General features: G+C 45.2%; 1 protein-coding gene across 2 annotated transcripts in view; it reads right to left on the bottom strand.

Annotated features, from left to right (window-relative positions):
• Positions 1 to 17210, bottom strand: part of PTPRA (protein tyrosine phosphatase receptor type A) — a 115153-nt gene that overhangs the window by 10818 nt on the left and 87125 nt on the right. For both annotated transcript variants that reach the window (XM_040419302.1, XM_040419301.1), the window contains exons 9-18: positions 10242 to 10332; positions 9688 to 9764; positions 9336 to 9372; positions 9134 to 9231; positions 8342 to 8461; positions 7732 to 7898; positions 6714 to 6849; positions 6391 to 6540; positions 5402 to 5495; positions 5097 to 5173 (exon numbers count right to left, since the gene is read on the bottom strand). In XM_040419302.1, the coding sequence (XP_040275236.1) occupies positions 5097 to 5173; positions 5402 to 5495; positions 6391 to 6540; positions 6714 to 6849; positions 7732 to 7898; positions 8342 to 8461; positions 9134 to 9231; positions 9336 to 9372; positions 9688 to 9764; positions 10242 to 10332 (1047 nt within the window). The remainder of the gene's footprint in view (positions 1 to 5096; positions 5174 to 5401; positions 5496 to 6390; positions 6541 to 6713; positions 6850 to 7731; positions 7899 to 8341; positions 8462 to 9133; positions 9232 to 9335; positions 9373 to 9687; positions 9765 to 10241; positions 10333 to 17210) is intronic.

Here is a 17210-nt window from a genome sequence, read left to right as displayed (position 1 = left end):
CCAATGTGGGTTGCATTTCCACAACCTCGGTCCCTGTCTGAGCGCCCCTCCTGACTCCCTTTGAACGCCTTTGCAGGGAAGGGATACATGCGAAAGGTCTGATTTCTGAGATTTACTCCATATTGCTGACTCCCTTCCCTGATCGGGTCCAAAGGCATTCCTACATGGTGCGGTGGGAGGAATATCTGGGGAGGGCCTTGCCGGACTCACTCTGGCACCTTATATGGAGGAGGGCAGTGAAATCCTCTATGTCGGTACTTCATCAGGAGAACCAATATAAAATCTAAATGTATTGGTATCACACTCCTGACCTCCTCCATAGAATGAATCCAGTAGTCCCGGGTGATTGCTGGAGATGCGGCTTACTTAGGGGTACGTTGCCTCACATTTTTTGGGACTGTCCCAAGATATGCCCCTACTGGATCGGAGTAGGCGCCCTCCTGAGTGATGTCTTTGGAATTGATATCCCATGTCCTTCCTGCTCAATGTGGTCCCCATCCAAGTTAAAAAACAAGCACTCAAGCTATTGCTACTGATACTAACAGCAGCTCGTTGTCTAGTCTCCCGAGCTTGGAAAAACCCCGAACCACCACGGGTCTCTGATCTGTATGCTAGGGTGATGGAGGTCCGAACAATGGAGTACTCCACTGCTATGTTTCAGGACAAAATGGCACTCTTCAAAGCCATATGGGACCTATGGGATAATTACTGGGCCACTAGACAACCTTGACGACCTCATGTGAAAGGAATGTTCCCCCCCCTCCATTATGTCTTTGTCTATGTCTTTTCTGTTGGTTATTTGTTAGGTTAGGCCAGGGATCAGCAACCTGCGGCTCTCCAGCTGTTGTGAAACTACAATTACCAGCATGCTCCATTTATTTCTATGGGAGTTCTGAGAAGAATACAGCAAGTAGGCATTTTGGGAATTGTAGTTTCACAACATCTGGAGAGCCGCAGGTTGCTGATCCCTGGGTTAGGCATTATTGGCTGAGAAGCTCCGGGCTTTTGGGTCTTTAAAGAGGACCTTTCCCCGGGCGCCGCTCCGTTCGCCCGGTATAGCCTCCGGTATCTTCATAGTTAGGCTCCACCCAGGGGAACCTGCCGGCGTCTCTTTCTCCTATGGTGTAGCGCTGGCCAATCGCAGCGCTCAGCTCATAGGCTGAGAGAAAAAAAAGCCTCTCAGGCTATGAGCTGAGCGCTGCGATTGGCCAGCACTACAGCATAGGAGAAGGAGACGGCGACAGGTTCCCCTGGGTGGAGCCTAACTATGAAGATACCGGAGGCTATACCGGGCGAACGGAGCGGCGCCCGGGGATAACAGTAAGTGCAGGGGGATCCCTGGGGGCCACTCTACACGTCTGTATAGTCAGTTTAGATACTTTCTTCTGGTGAAAGGTCCTCTTTAAGGCTCTCCCGCTCCTTCCTGATGATTATATATTTTTTGCGTTGCATAGTAGTCTTTGCTGAGACCGATTTCGGATAGACACGGTCTCCGTTAGTCCATGTTATTGCTTTATTTTTGATTGGTCTTCCATTCTTCATCACTGACTATTATTCAGTGTTACACATGCCCATTCAATATGTAAGTGATGTATTTAGGGTATCGCCCTTACTTTGTACTTCTGGGCATTATTCTACTGTAAAAGTGTGTTTTCATCTTTGTTTACTTAATAATAAATATACAATTATAAAAAACTTGTTGGACTATAACCCCCAACATCAATTACAGCCACAGCTTAGTTGTGATCATGGCTGCGGTCGAGGCCATATACAAATTCTGCCTATGAATGCGCCGCGCTGACGTCACGTCCACGGGTCACATGACTGCGTTATTGAACGGCTCTAGGGGAATCATCGGCGAGTTCATTCCTTTACTATTTCCAGACAGTTTACCGCAGAGACCCCCCCCCCCTCATATTCCGGATATTAAGCCTCTGCTAACATTTTAATATATAGTCATAGAAGCAAATGTACGATTTACCATAAACAAACAGGATGGAAAAGGTAAAGCCCCACGAGGTAGATGCTACTGCCGTCATCGTTTAATCCTCCGCCCGGGGAGCGAACCTCCGACGCTCGAAAACAGAGTAATATAGATGGTGCAAGAACCTGAACAATGGATGGAACAGCACTCGTCAGCGGAGCCCAGGGGCCCGCCATTACACATCAATGTGGGTGAAGGAGTGAACGCTGGGATCTTGTGCGAAACGTAAATGACAACGTAGAAATTCAACGAAGAGGAGATGAAAATGCATTTAAAGGGTCACTGAGGTTTGGGAGATTCTACATTCTAATACGAGTTTTACGCGAATTGACTTCGGATGAAGCATCCGAAGTCGATTCGCTCATCCCTAATCATGTGTAGCATGCATGTGACCTAAGTGGGGCGAAGGTACAAAGTCAGGGCCAGACACCTCTGTCAGCAGCTAATCTACCCAAGAACAAACAGATTGGGGGCCCCCCCCCCCGTCCATAGGAGAGGGTCGCCAAAATCAGCGCCTATATCTAATGTGTATGGATAGCTTAAAGGGGTTGTTCGTTTTCCGTTTCTAAAAAGCCACATACTTGCGCGGCCACCGTTTGCATTCATTTCTATGGGGCCGACGGAAATAGCCGGGCCACCGCTCTGCTAATTTTCGGTGGCCCCATAGAAATGATTGGAGAAATGCTAGCACAGTCCAATGCTCAACCCCCCCCCCCCCCCCACGGGTGCTGTATATGTGAGCAGACCATCACGTTCACGGCTTCCAAGATGGTGGAAATCATGCGTTTTACCTATCTGATCACCTTACCAACTAGGTCCTTCACTGGGCACATAGTGAAAGCATCAAGCAGCACGCGACTGGGCCAGTGGTCACGTGGGTATATCACTGTGACCCTTGCGGACATAGGCTTCTATGGACGCACTGGGGGAAGCATTTCATGCGCCATTGCACATCACAATGTGAACAGAAAGCGGGCAGCCCCTTCCAGGTGCTCACAGTAGTACTTCAGACTACAATAGACAATGCAGCCAAGATGGAGTCACTGAGCTGTAGCCTCAATATCAATTGACCTCTGTTGGGCGCCCGGCTTTATTTATATAGGGAAATGGGGTCACATTTGGATAAATATGGAGGACCACGACCAATTCCAGCACAAACACCTCTAAGTGGTAGAGGACATGCCCCTCACCCGCTTACTGTCTTTGTACACAGAAGCCATCGCCCCAGCAGAGAACTACAAGCCGCGCTGATGAACACATTACATTTCTATTTCCGAGCTGTAAACAACTTAAAACCAGCAAACGTGCCCCCCGCTCAGAACAAGCGCACACAACTGACCCCGCAAAGGGGGCAATCACCAACTCGACTGCCGCAAATGGGGCACCCCGTATTCTTACTCAATGCAGCAATCAGCCCTGAGCCGCAGGGGAACGGAGGGAGGAAACTAAAATGTGAAGATAATGCAGCTTGGAGGCCTTAACACCAGAGCGGTCAGCAGAACGGATTAAGAGATCACGCTTAACCCCGTCTATGCCGATCCTCACCTACGATGACCTATCCCACCCAATAGCAATCCTTACTCCAGGACTGGGGAGAGGTCGTCATCTTTTCAGGACTCGTATCAAGTCTTCAAGCGATCTATGTCGGTGACAGAAGGAGCCCCAAAGGATTCACCATGGCCTCCTGTGCCACCTAGGATATGCCAGTTTTGGTAAGTTTCTCTTAAAGGCTATGTACACTTTCAGAGGCAATATTTTTTTTTTATGATTGCATGTTACTCATTTTTGGCTAAAAATATTTTTTTTCATTGGCCTTTATTAAAAATATTGAGCCGTTCTGTCACAAAGGGTTAACTATTTCTAGCTGTGTGATTGGTACTTTCACTTTGTGCCGGTCATCTAATAAACCTCATCTCTAAACTACTGAGAGGTCATGAACTCTTATTTAAAGGGGTTTTCCCATCTCAGACAATGGGGGGGAAGGGCATATGGCTAGGATATGCCCCCATTGTCTGATAGGTGCGGGTCCCAGCTACACCGAGAACGGAGCCCTGAAAGTTGTGGAGGGCGCACTGCGCATACGCGCTCCAATCATTTTTATGGGGCCATCGAAAACAGCAGAGCGCTGGCTCGGCGATTTCCGTCGGCCCCATAGAAATTAATGGAAACGGTGGCCGGGCAAGCGTGGTGCGCTCTCAATCAGTACTATAGGGAGAGCACTTGGTGGTGGCCGAACCCGAGGGTCCTCCGGCCACCACATTCCCTGCTCCATTCTTGGTGTAGGCACCGCCATTGTTCTCAGATGGAAATACCCCTTTACACCACATTCTTATCAGCAAGATCAGAACTGAGTTACCATGAGTGTTTATAACGTCAGAGAGCAGAGATAAGGAGCCCGTCAGCTGCTGGTCTGACGGAAAAGACAGAAAATCCAAAGGCTGCTTCAAGAGCATTTCAGCTATGTACAGAAAAAAAGGTGCCATATTCTTAATAAAGACCAATTTACAAACTATTTTTTTTTTGCTCAAAATGAGTACAATGCAATAATGAAAAACAATTCTCCCAAAAGGTGTACATAGCCTTTAAAGGCCCTTTCCAGCACTTTGTGCTGATAGGTTATCAATATCTGATTATTGGGAGCTCAACACTTGGCACCCCCCGCCGATCAGCTGGAATCTGTACTGCAGATGGAGGCGGAAGCAGAAGACTCCGCCCATCATGTAGTGGCCGTGCGGGGTACTGCAGCTCGGCTACCATTCACCTTCAGCACAGACACTGCCCAATGGATGGAGCCTCCCAACAACTTCCACAGGCATCTGACGAATGGGGGTACCAGGAGTCAGCACCCCACCGATTGTATACTGATGACCTATCCTGAGGCCAGGTCACCAGTAACTACTTACCAGTAAACCCATGAGATCAATCAACCTGGCTCTACAGAAAAGCAACAGAAGCTGAGCAGCATGCACCGTTCTCATATATATACCGTCCACCACGGACAGGAGACGCATCTCCCATAGGTGATGTAAGTGGCGGGACCTACTGGATCATGATCCGCCACCCATCCATACCTCACATACACTCTACAGTACAGTCCACAGGAGGCACCTACATCGATGAAGGAGGCGTTCATGTAGTCCGTGTTCTCTTCTCCTCTCTTCACTGGAATAATGACTCTGTTGAATTCATCTAGGAAAATAAAAAGAGGTATAATGAACTCCTGGGGTACAGGTCGTTCCCCTCCCCCGACACCTGCACGATATGGCGGCACGTCACCAGCTTAAAAGTGAATTGCACCCTTTTAGTCCAAAATTCTTGTGCAACTGCCCAGTTTGCCACCTTCTAAAACCGGCCCCGCAACACCCAGTACTCAGAAGATCGATCTCTATATTGGCGATCAGTGGTTACGAGACTTACACGGAATTATCTGGAGCACCCGGTTTTTCTTCATGTTGGCCGGCAGGTTACCCGTCCTCATCTTGTCGTTCTGAATTTTAATGGACGTTAATTTCTGTGATGAGTAAAAAAAGGATCAGAATAGATACGGTCAGTGGAGCGGGCGCGGATCGCCTGGCACATTTACTATCACTTTTACGCCAGAAAACGTGCATCAGTCTCAGGGCGAGTTCACATGACCATGCGAAACGCAGATGCCGTCCATGTTGCATCCATATCAACAAAAACGGACATCGCACTGACGTCATCCGTATTTTGTGGACTCGCGTTGTCACGTGAATGGACCCTTAAGGCTACATTCATACAACCGCAATTTCCGCCTTTCATGCTGATCGCACAGAGACCCATTCATTTCTATGAAGGTAGCACACAGATCTCATCCACGTGCCGCCCGCATCCGTGAGGATAGGTGATCAATAAGAGATCAGGAGCGGCTGGGCGCTCAGTGGCCTCGTCCAAGGACAGTGTTGGTGCCGTACATCGGTCACGTGGCCTAGTTGCAGCTCATCCCCTTTCATGTCACTGCAATACCAAGCACAGCCACTATACACTGTACGGCGCTGTGCTTAGTAAGCACCCTGGAGGAAGAGCTCCGGTGAGGGTCGCAGCTTCCCGAAACAGCTGAGCGGAGGGGGGGGGGGGGGGGGCTGGGACTCAGACCCTGCTGGACAACCCCTTTAAGGGCAAGTCCAAAAAGTGGACCTCCCCTTTAAGGACCCCATTATGTTTTACACTCATATGAAGGGGTGCGGTCTATGTGACGGTTACAAAAACACTGCAGGAGTACCAAGGTTGTCATACCTTCCTACCACCCCAAAATTAAACTAAGAGGGGCTGGGACGAAATGGGCCTTACTAGGATATACAGAGGGAGTGTTTGTGGATGGGGCTAAAAACGTCCCACAAATGGGGATTTAGACTAGGTCTCCGGTCCCGGCCCTAAGTACTGACCTTAAACTCTTCCTCCAGGCCGTTGCTGCTGGGCCCCAGGATTTTATTGTACAGCTTCTGGAGATGGGTTTCTAGAGAGGTGACCTCCAGCTCCGTGTCTCCGTACAGGAAATGTTCCAGCAGCGCTTGATAGATGAAGACGTACTGCATCTGTGTCACACATAGAGAAAAGCCATCACTATGGAAGTAACCAGCACACACCATTAGCTACTCTTAAAGGGGAACTCCACCAACAACAGGATTGCCCATCAGGATAAAATCAGACATCAGATTTTTCACATATAATGAATTAGCAGCAGTGAGATCTGGTCTTCAGTACGTACATCTGTTTGTACCATCTGACAGCGCTGAGCCCGGATCCGACTAACAAATCCGTACACATCCACCTTCTTCTCTGCGTTCATCATATCCAGCATGGCGTCTATGACGATGAATGTCCCGGTGCGTCCCACCCCAGCGCTTAAAAACACATGAAAACATATGACTATCAGGGTGGTCTACTACTGGTGCTACCTACCTGCTATCCTGGTTACAAGTATGGATTACAGAGGAGGCATCTAGGAAAGTGACAATGTGGCGAGCGCACAAGGAGGAGGGTGGCGGCGGCCAGCGCACAAGGAGGAGGGTGGCGGCGGCCAGCGCACAAGGAGGAGGGTGGCGGCGGCCAGCGCACAAGGAGGAGGGTGGCGGCGGCCAGCGCACAAGGAGGAGGGTGGCAGCGGCCAGCGCACAAGGAGGAGGGTGGCAGCGGCGAGCGCACAAGGAGGAGGGTGGCAGCGGCGAGCGCACAAGGAGGAGGGTGGCAGCGGCGAGCGCACAAGGAGGAGGGTGGCAGCGGCGAGCGCACAAGGAGGAGGGTGGCGGCGGCCAGCGCACAAGGACGAGGGTGGCGGCGGCCAGCGCACAAGGAGGAGGGTGGCGGCGGCCAGCGCACAAGGAGGAGGGTGGCAGCGGCCAGCGCACAAGGAGGAGGGTGGCGGTGGCCAGCGCACAAGGAGGAGGGTGGCAGCGGCGAGCGCACAAGGAGGAGGGTGGCAGCGGCGAGCGCACAAGGAGGAGGGTGGCAGCGGCGAGCGCACAAGGAGGAGGGTGGCAGCGGCGAGCGCACAAGGAGGAGGGTGGCAGCGGCGGGCGCACAAGGAGGAGGGTGGCAGCTGGCACACAAGGATGAGGGTGGCAGCAACTGGCGCACAAGGGTGGGAGCAGGGAAAGGCGGGCATTGGCAGCTAGCGCAAATGAGAAAGGCAGATGGAAGGGAACTTTGTTGAGGTTGCCCTCTATTGGATTGAACTTTGTATGGCATCACAGATGGGGGGGGGGGCAGTACTTTCAGTCTCTTACCTGCAGTGCACAACGATGGGTCCGGCATACTGCGGGTTGCAGGTTTTCACTTTTTTTAGAAATTTTAACATCCCTATGGGAGTAAAAGGCACCCCAAAATCAGGCCAGCTGGTGAAGTGGAACTGAGTGACAAGGCGCTGAGGTTTCTTATTAGTGACATCACCGACCTGGAAGGAGACGGATCATTAATCTTACACACATCGCCATCACCTCTGAAGGATCTTTTACTGGGGAGTTCTCCAAACCTCCAGTGATCCCTTGTGATTGCTGGAGAAGCTGTGGGTAGCTACACAATTCTGATGCAGCACCCTCTGCAGGAGAAGCATGGTATTACACGGTGCCCATTCAAATGGACGGCCTTTCATGTATAACATAGCCCCTCCCCCCACAGTGCTTGAGACTTGAGGTTTGGCTAATAAATGGGCATCTACAGTGGGGGACCTTCTCTATGAAGTCCATGTGTCCTATAGGACAATCCCTTTTACACACCAGAGGGGCAGAATAAACAAAACCACAAAGGTCCGCCTACGGCCCTGTACAGCGAGACGTATTGCACGCCATCGCCCCCTAGCGGCCATAACACCATAGATCAGTCCACTGGTTCTATTACCTGCTGGATGCAGAACTTGCGCACAGTGTAATCCACCAAGACGGTCATATCTTCTACCGACACCCGGATATTTCCGTAGGTCCAGCAGCCCTGGTCCGGCCAGTACTGGGCACATTTACACTGGGAAACACAAGACATGATCAATGCACAATACGGAGGGCTGTACTGCAGCTCGGCCCCAGTCACTAGGAATGAAACGCTATACCAGGCACAACCTATGAGCAAGGGGGGCGCTGTTTCCAGAAGGAAAGCTAGCAGAGCAGAAAAATGGGAAGTGGATGGAGTTATGTGAACGAATCCCCCTCAATACCAATAAGTCGAAATCTCAAGGGGCTCAACAGGATCTCTGCTGGCTGTCAATCAATAGGAAGATTTTTCTTTACACTCAGAGCTGAGGGTGTGTTACAATGTACTGCAAAATATCTTCCATCCAGAAGGAACGGGGCCTGATGGGGGTTGGACTATTAGACATTTTGGATTATTAAAGCAAGACCTATAGAGATCTGCTGACTAAAAAGAAACATAGTTCCCATTCAATGACAGCAAGCAAGAGATCTAAAAAAAAATTGGGGGGGGGGGGGGGGAAATAAAAGGGCAAAATAACTTAATAGTAAAAAAACAAAAACACTAATACCACCTGACACACAGGAAGTATGAGGACTTAGCCAATCACAGGCCACCTTAGTCAGTGATTGGCTGAGAGGAGATATCCTGTGCGCTCCGCGGGAACGGGAGCGATGGGAAACCAGTGAGGCGAGTAGTATTACTTACTGGGGGGCGTACAAGCCTCACCTCCTTCCTTTCTTTCAGGTTTGTCACCATGACGATGGTGGCCGTATTCTGTTCCCAAATCATCCTCCAGAAATCGTTCACAGTTTCCTCTTTTGGACCTAGAAACCATTAGCATGCAAACGGAGAAGTAAGTAGGTTTTTAATTTTGCCTGTACTGTCCCTTTAACAGAAATCTAGAACGGCGAGAAAACGTCAGTCTCACCCTGCGCCGCTATAAACTTGTTCTTCTCTTGGTAACCCTGAAAGACCAAGAACAAAAATAAAAAGACCCAAAAGAAACAGCAATTAAAGCAAGAGCAATACTTTCAGAACAGCAACAGGACCATGTCCCCTGAGCTGCAGCAGAAAGGACACGTCCTCTGAACTAAACCTAGCATACTAACTAGAGCAATGAATGGGGAGATCTCTGGATCCATGTGAGGTCCAGGGCTGGTTCTAGCTTTGTTAGAAAGAGATGGACATGTGCTGTATGATGTCCGATTCTCGTTTATTACACTTAACATGGATAGCCCCTTTAAGGACCTGGTAATGCCGGACTACAGGCTAGGACTTACATTGATGAAGGAGGCGTTAATGTAGTCGGAATCTGGGACTCCTTCGATGGGACTCAAGTGAAGTCTGGAATGATCATCTATAATGGGAAAAATAAAAAGACAGGAGGTCAATCGGCTGGGTCGTATTCTCTGCCATTATAAAGATTACTGCTTGCCGTCACTGAATGGAAACGTTCTTGTTAACCATTCGAAGGCTGAAAACCAGCCCTGGCCGTATCCAGCCTAGAGAATCCTGGAAAAACTTATCAGCGCACATGAAAGGTAGCAGACTGTTCAGCTCGCAGACAAATACAACTGCAGCAAACTCTCAGCTGTGAGAAGTATTACAAGGTCTATACAGGTCTCCAGCTTCTGGGTGTAATGCAAAATGTTTGCAATCACTGACAGCAAGCGGAGGACTTGAATATAACAAAGAATTCAAAATATTTATTAGAATTTGCAGAACTTTTCATCCTCTTGGCTGTTTAAATCCTCAGATGCCACAGTCAGTAGCGACCGCAGAAGATTCTGCCGCCAAACTTGGCTCAGTCTTGTAAGGGCTAATGAGCACTCACAAGGTAAGATGTTCACGTATCGGTTCTTCTCCTTGTTCTCTTCCTTCGAGGCAGCTTCACAGGTCGCTTGGATGGGACAGGCCGGCAGAGCCTAGACATTTGGAGGAAGAAAAAAAAAACAAAAAAAAAACAGACGTTTTGCATACAGTAGGAACTTTAAGAAGGACACCTCCTACATCTGTCAGAGGGCCCACATTCTAAATCAGATCCATGGACGTATATTTAAAAGGAATTCACATGTTCATTTTCCTTAGAAAATTTCATGGAGTGTGCTGCCATCTAGTGGAATTTGCCGACATAGCAGATATAGGGGGCGATATCTGTCAAAAGGAAACCAAGGGAAGGTGTCCCAGAAAAAGAGATAAAAACACTGGTAGGGTTAAAACACCACCTTTCTTTTGTCTGTAGGTTAGCTGGGTTTTTATTCCTAGGCAAACGTGCACATTGGAGCACCACCAGGAGGCAAGGCTGAATCCTCGGAGCACCGCTTTTGTAACACCCCTAGACATCAAATTTCTGAAGGCAGAGCTGTGTCCTAGCATGTACATATCATACACACTACTTACTATAACCTCGCACAATAGATAAGTATAAAGACACCAGTAATATGAAAGGCGCACTCGCACGGAACAAATGGCGATAACTTGGTTACATGTTTAGCTAATTTATTGAAACCGCTCCTTATAGGTCGCTGAGTATCAAGTACTACACAACCTCTCAACATATTCAAGTTAAAATTTAACATAAATCCCCCCAAAAACATACAAAATAAGAATATATTAATCAAACTTGGGTATCTACGGATATATGAACATACGATAAAAGTGTCGCTGGTTGTAGGATGAATAGTAACAAATACCGGTAAATGTAACGCTTCTTAAAAACACCAAACATAAGCAGATAGTAAATGTATTAAAAATGCTAAGAAAACCCGCAAAAACGCATCTGCATTTTATATGCATTTCTCGTGTTTTGTTTATTTTTGGAAGATTGGCATATCTCCACTAAGTGGTAGTATATGGATATCACGGCGGTTCCAATCCCCAGACATAGCGCGAATTTGCTAATCACTTACAGCATAGAGTAAAAAATAAGAATAGAAAAGGCTAATTACATTATAGATCAATTGCGCTGAAATCCTACAAGTAGCTTTATTGCGGTCAGTATCTTTCATCCCAAGTAAAGTCCGATTCGTATCAAATAAACTGCCGATTCCTTATAAAAAGCAAAAATAGGGGCGTTGCTCAGAGATGGAATAACGCTGGTAGTGTGAAGATAGCGTATAATAATCGGGTGCTCAAATGATGGTTACAGGGTTGGTCCCAATACGTACATTCAAATATAAAATAGAGTTATCTCTCTTATGCCCCAATGAGTTCGGTTTTACCGTATTGTTGGCTTCAGCTTTGTATTGTGAAAGTGCCCTCAAGCTATTTCAGTATCTTGCCAGATAAATATGACATCGTCGATGTATCGCCTCCAGAGCACCAGGCTCTTCCCCAGTAAAGGTTGCACAACATCCTCTTCCCATGTTGGCATAACTGGGGGGGCGAATCTGGTGCCCATGGCGGTCCCTCTTTGTTGTAAATAATATTCAGATTCATAAATGAAATAGTTATGTGTTAGTATATGATGAACTCCTGCAATAGTAAAATTAATTTGTTCTTCTTTTAGTTGTGTGGTATTTGTTAAGTATTTTTCGAGTGCATTTATGCCTTGTTCATGGTCTAGAACGGTGTAAAGAGAATTTACATCCAATGTTCCTATGATCCAATTTTGTTGGTATTCTAATGCTTTGAGTGTGATAATAATATCAGTAGTGTCTTTTATATAGGGGAGGATTAATTTAACAAACGGTTGTAGAATATTATCAATATATTGGGACAAATTGGATGTTACTGAACCAATCCCAGAAATAATTGGTCTTCCGGGTGGCTTATTTGGATTCTTGTGGATTTTGGGTCAGCAATAAAAGGCAGGTTAACTCTTTTGTGTTGACGTTATGAATTGATACTCTCTTTCTAACAGAATACCTTTAATTTGTCCTGCAGTGCAATATTCAATGAGTTTTTTGCAGTATTCATCTGTTGGGTCATATCCCAATTTCCTGCATGTCTCGTCACCTGAGAGTGGATATCTACATTCTGGCCCCTCTTTTAGGTCTTATTGTGATCTCTTCCATTGACTGTTTCGTTCCTTCCTTCCTTTTCTTTCTTTGTTAAATTATTAATAGTTGGATTCTTCTTAAGTTTCCTAATATCTAGCTCAACACATTTGCGGAATGCTACGATTTCTTGACCGATTTCCTGTCTAGGAAATTTTTTAGATTTATTTTTTAATTCTGCATGCACATATTCTCCAGGTTCTGATATCCGTCTAGTGATGGTTTTTTTTTTATACAATATTTTTTCAGACATCATTTTCTGATGAATTTCTGTAAGTGGCAAATGTATTCATATTGGCTGTCGGTGCAAATTTTAGTCCTTTCTTGATGAAGTTATTTTGGTCTGTTGATCGTGCAACTCGACTTAAGTTAACAACTCTATCCTCTTGTTCTATCTTGTGTGTTGTCTGAATGAATTGTTTTCTTCGCCTACCCCTTCGTATCTTTCTCTTCTTTGGTATGTGTGTGTGTGTGGTCTGGGTGAGATCCAAGTTTCTTGTGGTGGATAATCCCATTGGTGGTGACCCTCGTCTTTGTTCGTATCTCATTGGCCGATCCCTTCTTTGGTTCCACATGTGTATTGTTGTGTCTGTGTCTCAAATTGTAGTCGCGAGTAGAGGGATGTGTCTGACCAGGTTTCCTCCCTAAAGGACGTGGAGATGTTCGTTTGTGTTTGGATCTGAGGTGTGGTGGAGTCTGATCTAAAAAAGGAGGAGTAGCAAGTGATTCAGACCGGTTTGTAGTTGGAATATTATACTGAGAAAGTGGAGTGTTTACATTAGTGTTTTTATCTTTCCCATCTTCTTTATATTTTTCTTTTTCTTTGAATCCCTATCATTTTGTGAAAAATCTTGTGTATTATTGACCACGTGTTCAGTATATCTAATTGTGCGTTCACCATATGTGTTCTGTTTTAATTTTTTCGTCTTTTTATATATTATTTCTCGTTCAAATGTGTCTACTGCAGTCATTAAGCATGGACTCCCATATTGTTGAGTGGATTAGGCAGTGGCTGAGTGACAGACAGCAGAGGGTTGTAGTCAATGGAGAACATTCAAAACAAGGTAATGTTACCAGTGGGGTTCCACAGGGATCTGTACTGGGACCGATTTTGTTTAATATCTTCATAAGTGATATTGCAAAAGGCCTCGCTGGTAAGGTTTGTCTTTTTGCTGATGACACAAAGATATGTAACAGGGTTGATGTTCCTGGAGGGAAACGCCAAATGGAAAAGGATTTAGGAAAACTAGAAGAATGGTCAGAACTCTGGAAACTGAAATTTAATGTGGATAAGTGCAAGATAATGCACCTGGGGCGTAAAAACCCAAGGGCAGAATATAGAATATTTGACACAGTCCTGACCTCAGTATCTGAGGAAAGGGATTTAGGAGTAATTATTTCAGAAGACTTAAAGTTGGGAAGACAATGTAATAGAGCAGCACGAAATGCCAGCAGAATGCTTGGATGTATAGGGAGAGGTATAAGCAGTAGAAAGAGTGAAGTGCTTATGCCGCTGTACAGAACACTGGTGAGACCTCACTTGGAGTATTGTGCGCAGTACTGGAGGCCATATCTCCAGAAGGATATAGATACTCTAGAGAGAGTTCAGAGAAGAGCTACTAAACTAGTACATGGATTGCAGGATAAAACTTACCAGGAAAGGTTAAAGGACCTTAACATGTATAGCTTGGAAGAAAGAAGAGACAGAGGGGATATGATAGAAACTTTTAAATACATAAAGGGAATCAACTCGGTAAAGGAGGAGAGCATATTTAAAAGAAGAAAAACTACCACAAGAGGACACAGTTTTAAATTAGAGGGGCAAAGGTTTAAAAGTAATATCAGGAAGTATTACTTTACTGAGAGAGTAGTGGATGCATGGAATAGCCTTCCTGCAGAAGTGGTAGCTGCAAATACAGTGAAGGGGTTTAAGCATGCATGGGATAGGCACAAGGCCATCCTTCATATAAGATAGGGCCGGGGGCTATCCATAGTATTCAGTATATTGGGCAGACTAGATGGGCCAAATGGTTCTTATCTGCCGACACATTCTATGTTTCTAGGTTTAATCCCCTGCAGATTCTATCTTGCCACTTTGTATATTCCTCATCTTGTGGAATTTTATCTAGCGTTTCCCTAAATTTATCAGAGTCATAATTTCATCCAACAATTGTGTGCGTCTCTATTATTAATTGTACCAGTGTACGCGATTGTGTTTTCAAAAAGGGTCCCACTATTTTTGGAATTCCTAACTATATAAATCTTGTGCTGGGTCTTTAATCAGTGTCAACCCTTTTGGTATTAGGTCCCTGTCCAAATATTGAGGAAGGGATTTTATTTCCCATCTGTGTCTCAGTAGTTTGTGGAGTAGTTTCTCTAATTCTTTGAAAATCTCTGTATTGGATATAGCTGTTGCAGTTGTAGTGTCACCAATATTTTGTTCATCAAATGTGGATAAAGGTCTATCTTCTTAGGCCCCTTGCAGACGAGCAAGTCCGGATTAGGTCCGGATGTGTTCCGGGTGCATTGCGGCAAACCCGCGCGAGTAGATACGCAATTGCAGTCAGTTTTGATTGCGTTCCGTTGTTCAGTTTTTATCGCGCGGGTGCAATGCGTTTTGCACGCGCGTGATAAAAAACTGACTGTGGAACCCAGACCCGAACTTCTTCACAGAAGTTCGGGCTTGGGATCGGTGTTGTGTAGATGTAATTATTTTCCCTTATAACATGGTTATAAGGGAAAATAATAGCATTCTTAATACAGAATGCTTAGTACAAGGTCAATTGAGGGTTAAAAAAATAATAATAATTAACTCACCTCCTCCAATTGATTGCGTAGCTGCCGGTCTCCTGTTCTTTCTTCAGGGCCTGTCAAAGGACCTGTGGTGACGTCACTGAGCTCATCACATGGTCCATCACCGTGATTGGACCATGTGATGTGACGTCACCACAGGTCCTTTAGCCGGCAGCTCATGATTAAAGTAGTAAGAAGAGACCGGCTGCTACGCGATCAAGAGGAGGAGGCGAGTTAATGTTTTTATTTTTTAACCCTCAATTGACCTTCTACTATGCATTCTGTATTAAAGAATGCTATTATTTTCCCTTATAACCATGTTATAAGGGAAAATAATACAGTGAATAGGCTGTCATCTTAGCAACCATGCGTGAAAATCGCACCGCATCCGCACTTGCTTGCGATTTTTACGCAGCCCCATTCACTTCTGCGTTGCGTGGAAAACGCACAATATAGAGCATGCTGCGATTTTCACGCAACGCACAAGTGATGCGTGAAAATCACCGCTCATGTGCACAGCCCAATAGAAATGAATGGGTCCGGATTCAGTGCGTTCACCTCACGCATTGCACCAGCGCGGAAATCTCGCCCGTGTGAAAGGGGCCTTACATTCGTTCTCCACACAGCTCCAAATGTCCATATTTGCCCTACTAGGAACTTGACTGATGGGTGTACGTAATAGAAAATCTAAATAGTGGTACAGTGGCTCACTAGTTTGGAATTATGGACAGAGATGCACGATCATCGGCACACCCAAAGCCGTTCAGTAAATGCAGGTAAGTAAGAAGATGTATGAAAGGCGCACTCCCATCTGATGCTGCACGGAACAAATGGCGATAACTTGGTTACATGTTAAGCTTATTTATTGAAACAGCTCCTTATAGGTCGCTGAGTATCAAGTACTACACAACCTCTCAACATATTAAAGTTAAAATTTAACATAAATCCCCCCAAAAACATACAAAATAAAAATATATTAATCAAACATGGGTATCTACGGATATATGAACATACGAGAAAAGTGTCGCTGGTTGTAGGATGAATAGTAACAAATACCGGTGAATGTAACGCTTCCTAAAAACACCAAACATAAGCAGATAGTAAATGTATTAAAAATGCTAAGAAAAACCCAAAAAACACATCTGCGTTTTAAATGTGTTTTTTTTGTGTTTTGTTTATTTTTGGAAGATTCCTAAAAATAAACAAAATAAACAAAACACCAGAAACGCATTTAAAACGCAGGAGCGTTTCGGGGTTTTTCTTAGTATTTTTAGTATGTTTGATTAATATATTTTTATCTTATATTTTTTATTTTGTATGTTTTTTGGGGGGGGGATTTATGTTAAATTTTAACTTGAATATGTTGAGAGGTTGTGAAGTACTTGATACTCAGTGACCTATAAGGAGTTTGTTCCGTGCAGCATCAGATGTGAGTGCACCTTTCATACTTACCTGCATTTACTGAACGGCTTTGGGTGTGCCGACGATCGTGCACCTCTGTCCATAATTCCAAACCAGTGAGCCACTGTACTACTATTTTGACACCAGTAATATGTATTAGCTTTCTAAATATAGAAAACCTGCATTCTCAAAATGGAAAGGCTATAGTAAATAGTTTCTATAGTAATATGTATTAGCTTTCCAAATATAGAAAACCTGCATTCTCAAAATGGAAAGGCTATAGTAAATAGTTTCTATAGTAATATGTATTAGCTTTCTAAATATAGAAAACCTGCATTCTCAAAATGGAAAGGCTATAGTAAATAGTTTCTATAGTAATATGTATTAGCTTTCCAAATATAGAAAACCTGCATTCTCAAAATGGAAAGGCTATAGTAAATAGTTTCTATAGTAATATGTATTAGCTTTCTAAATATAGAAAACCTGCATTCTCAAAATGGAAAGGCTATAGTAAATAGTTTCTATAGTAATATGTATTAGCTTTCTAAATATAGAAAACCTGCATTCTCAAAATGGAAAGGCTATAGTAAATAGTTTCTATATGTACATGC

The sequence above is a fragment of the Bufo bufo genome, chromosome 2 (genome assembly GCF_905171765.1).
Source record: "Bufo bufo chromosome 2, aBufBuf1.1, whole genome shotgun sequence".
Lineage (NCBI taxonomy): Eukaryota > Metazoa > Chordata > Amphibia > Anura > Bufonidae > Bufo > Bufo bufo.
Note: the sequence above shows the minus strand (reverse complement) of the source record. Positions and strands in the feature narration are given on the sequence as shown.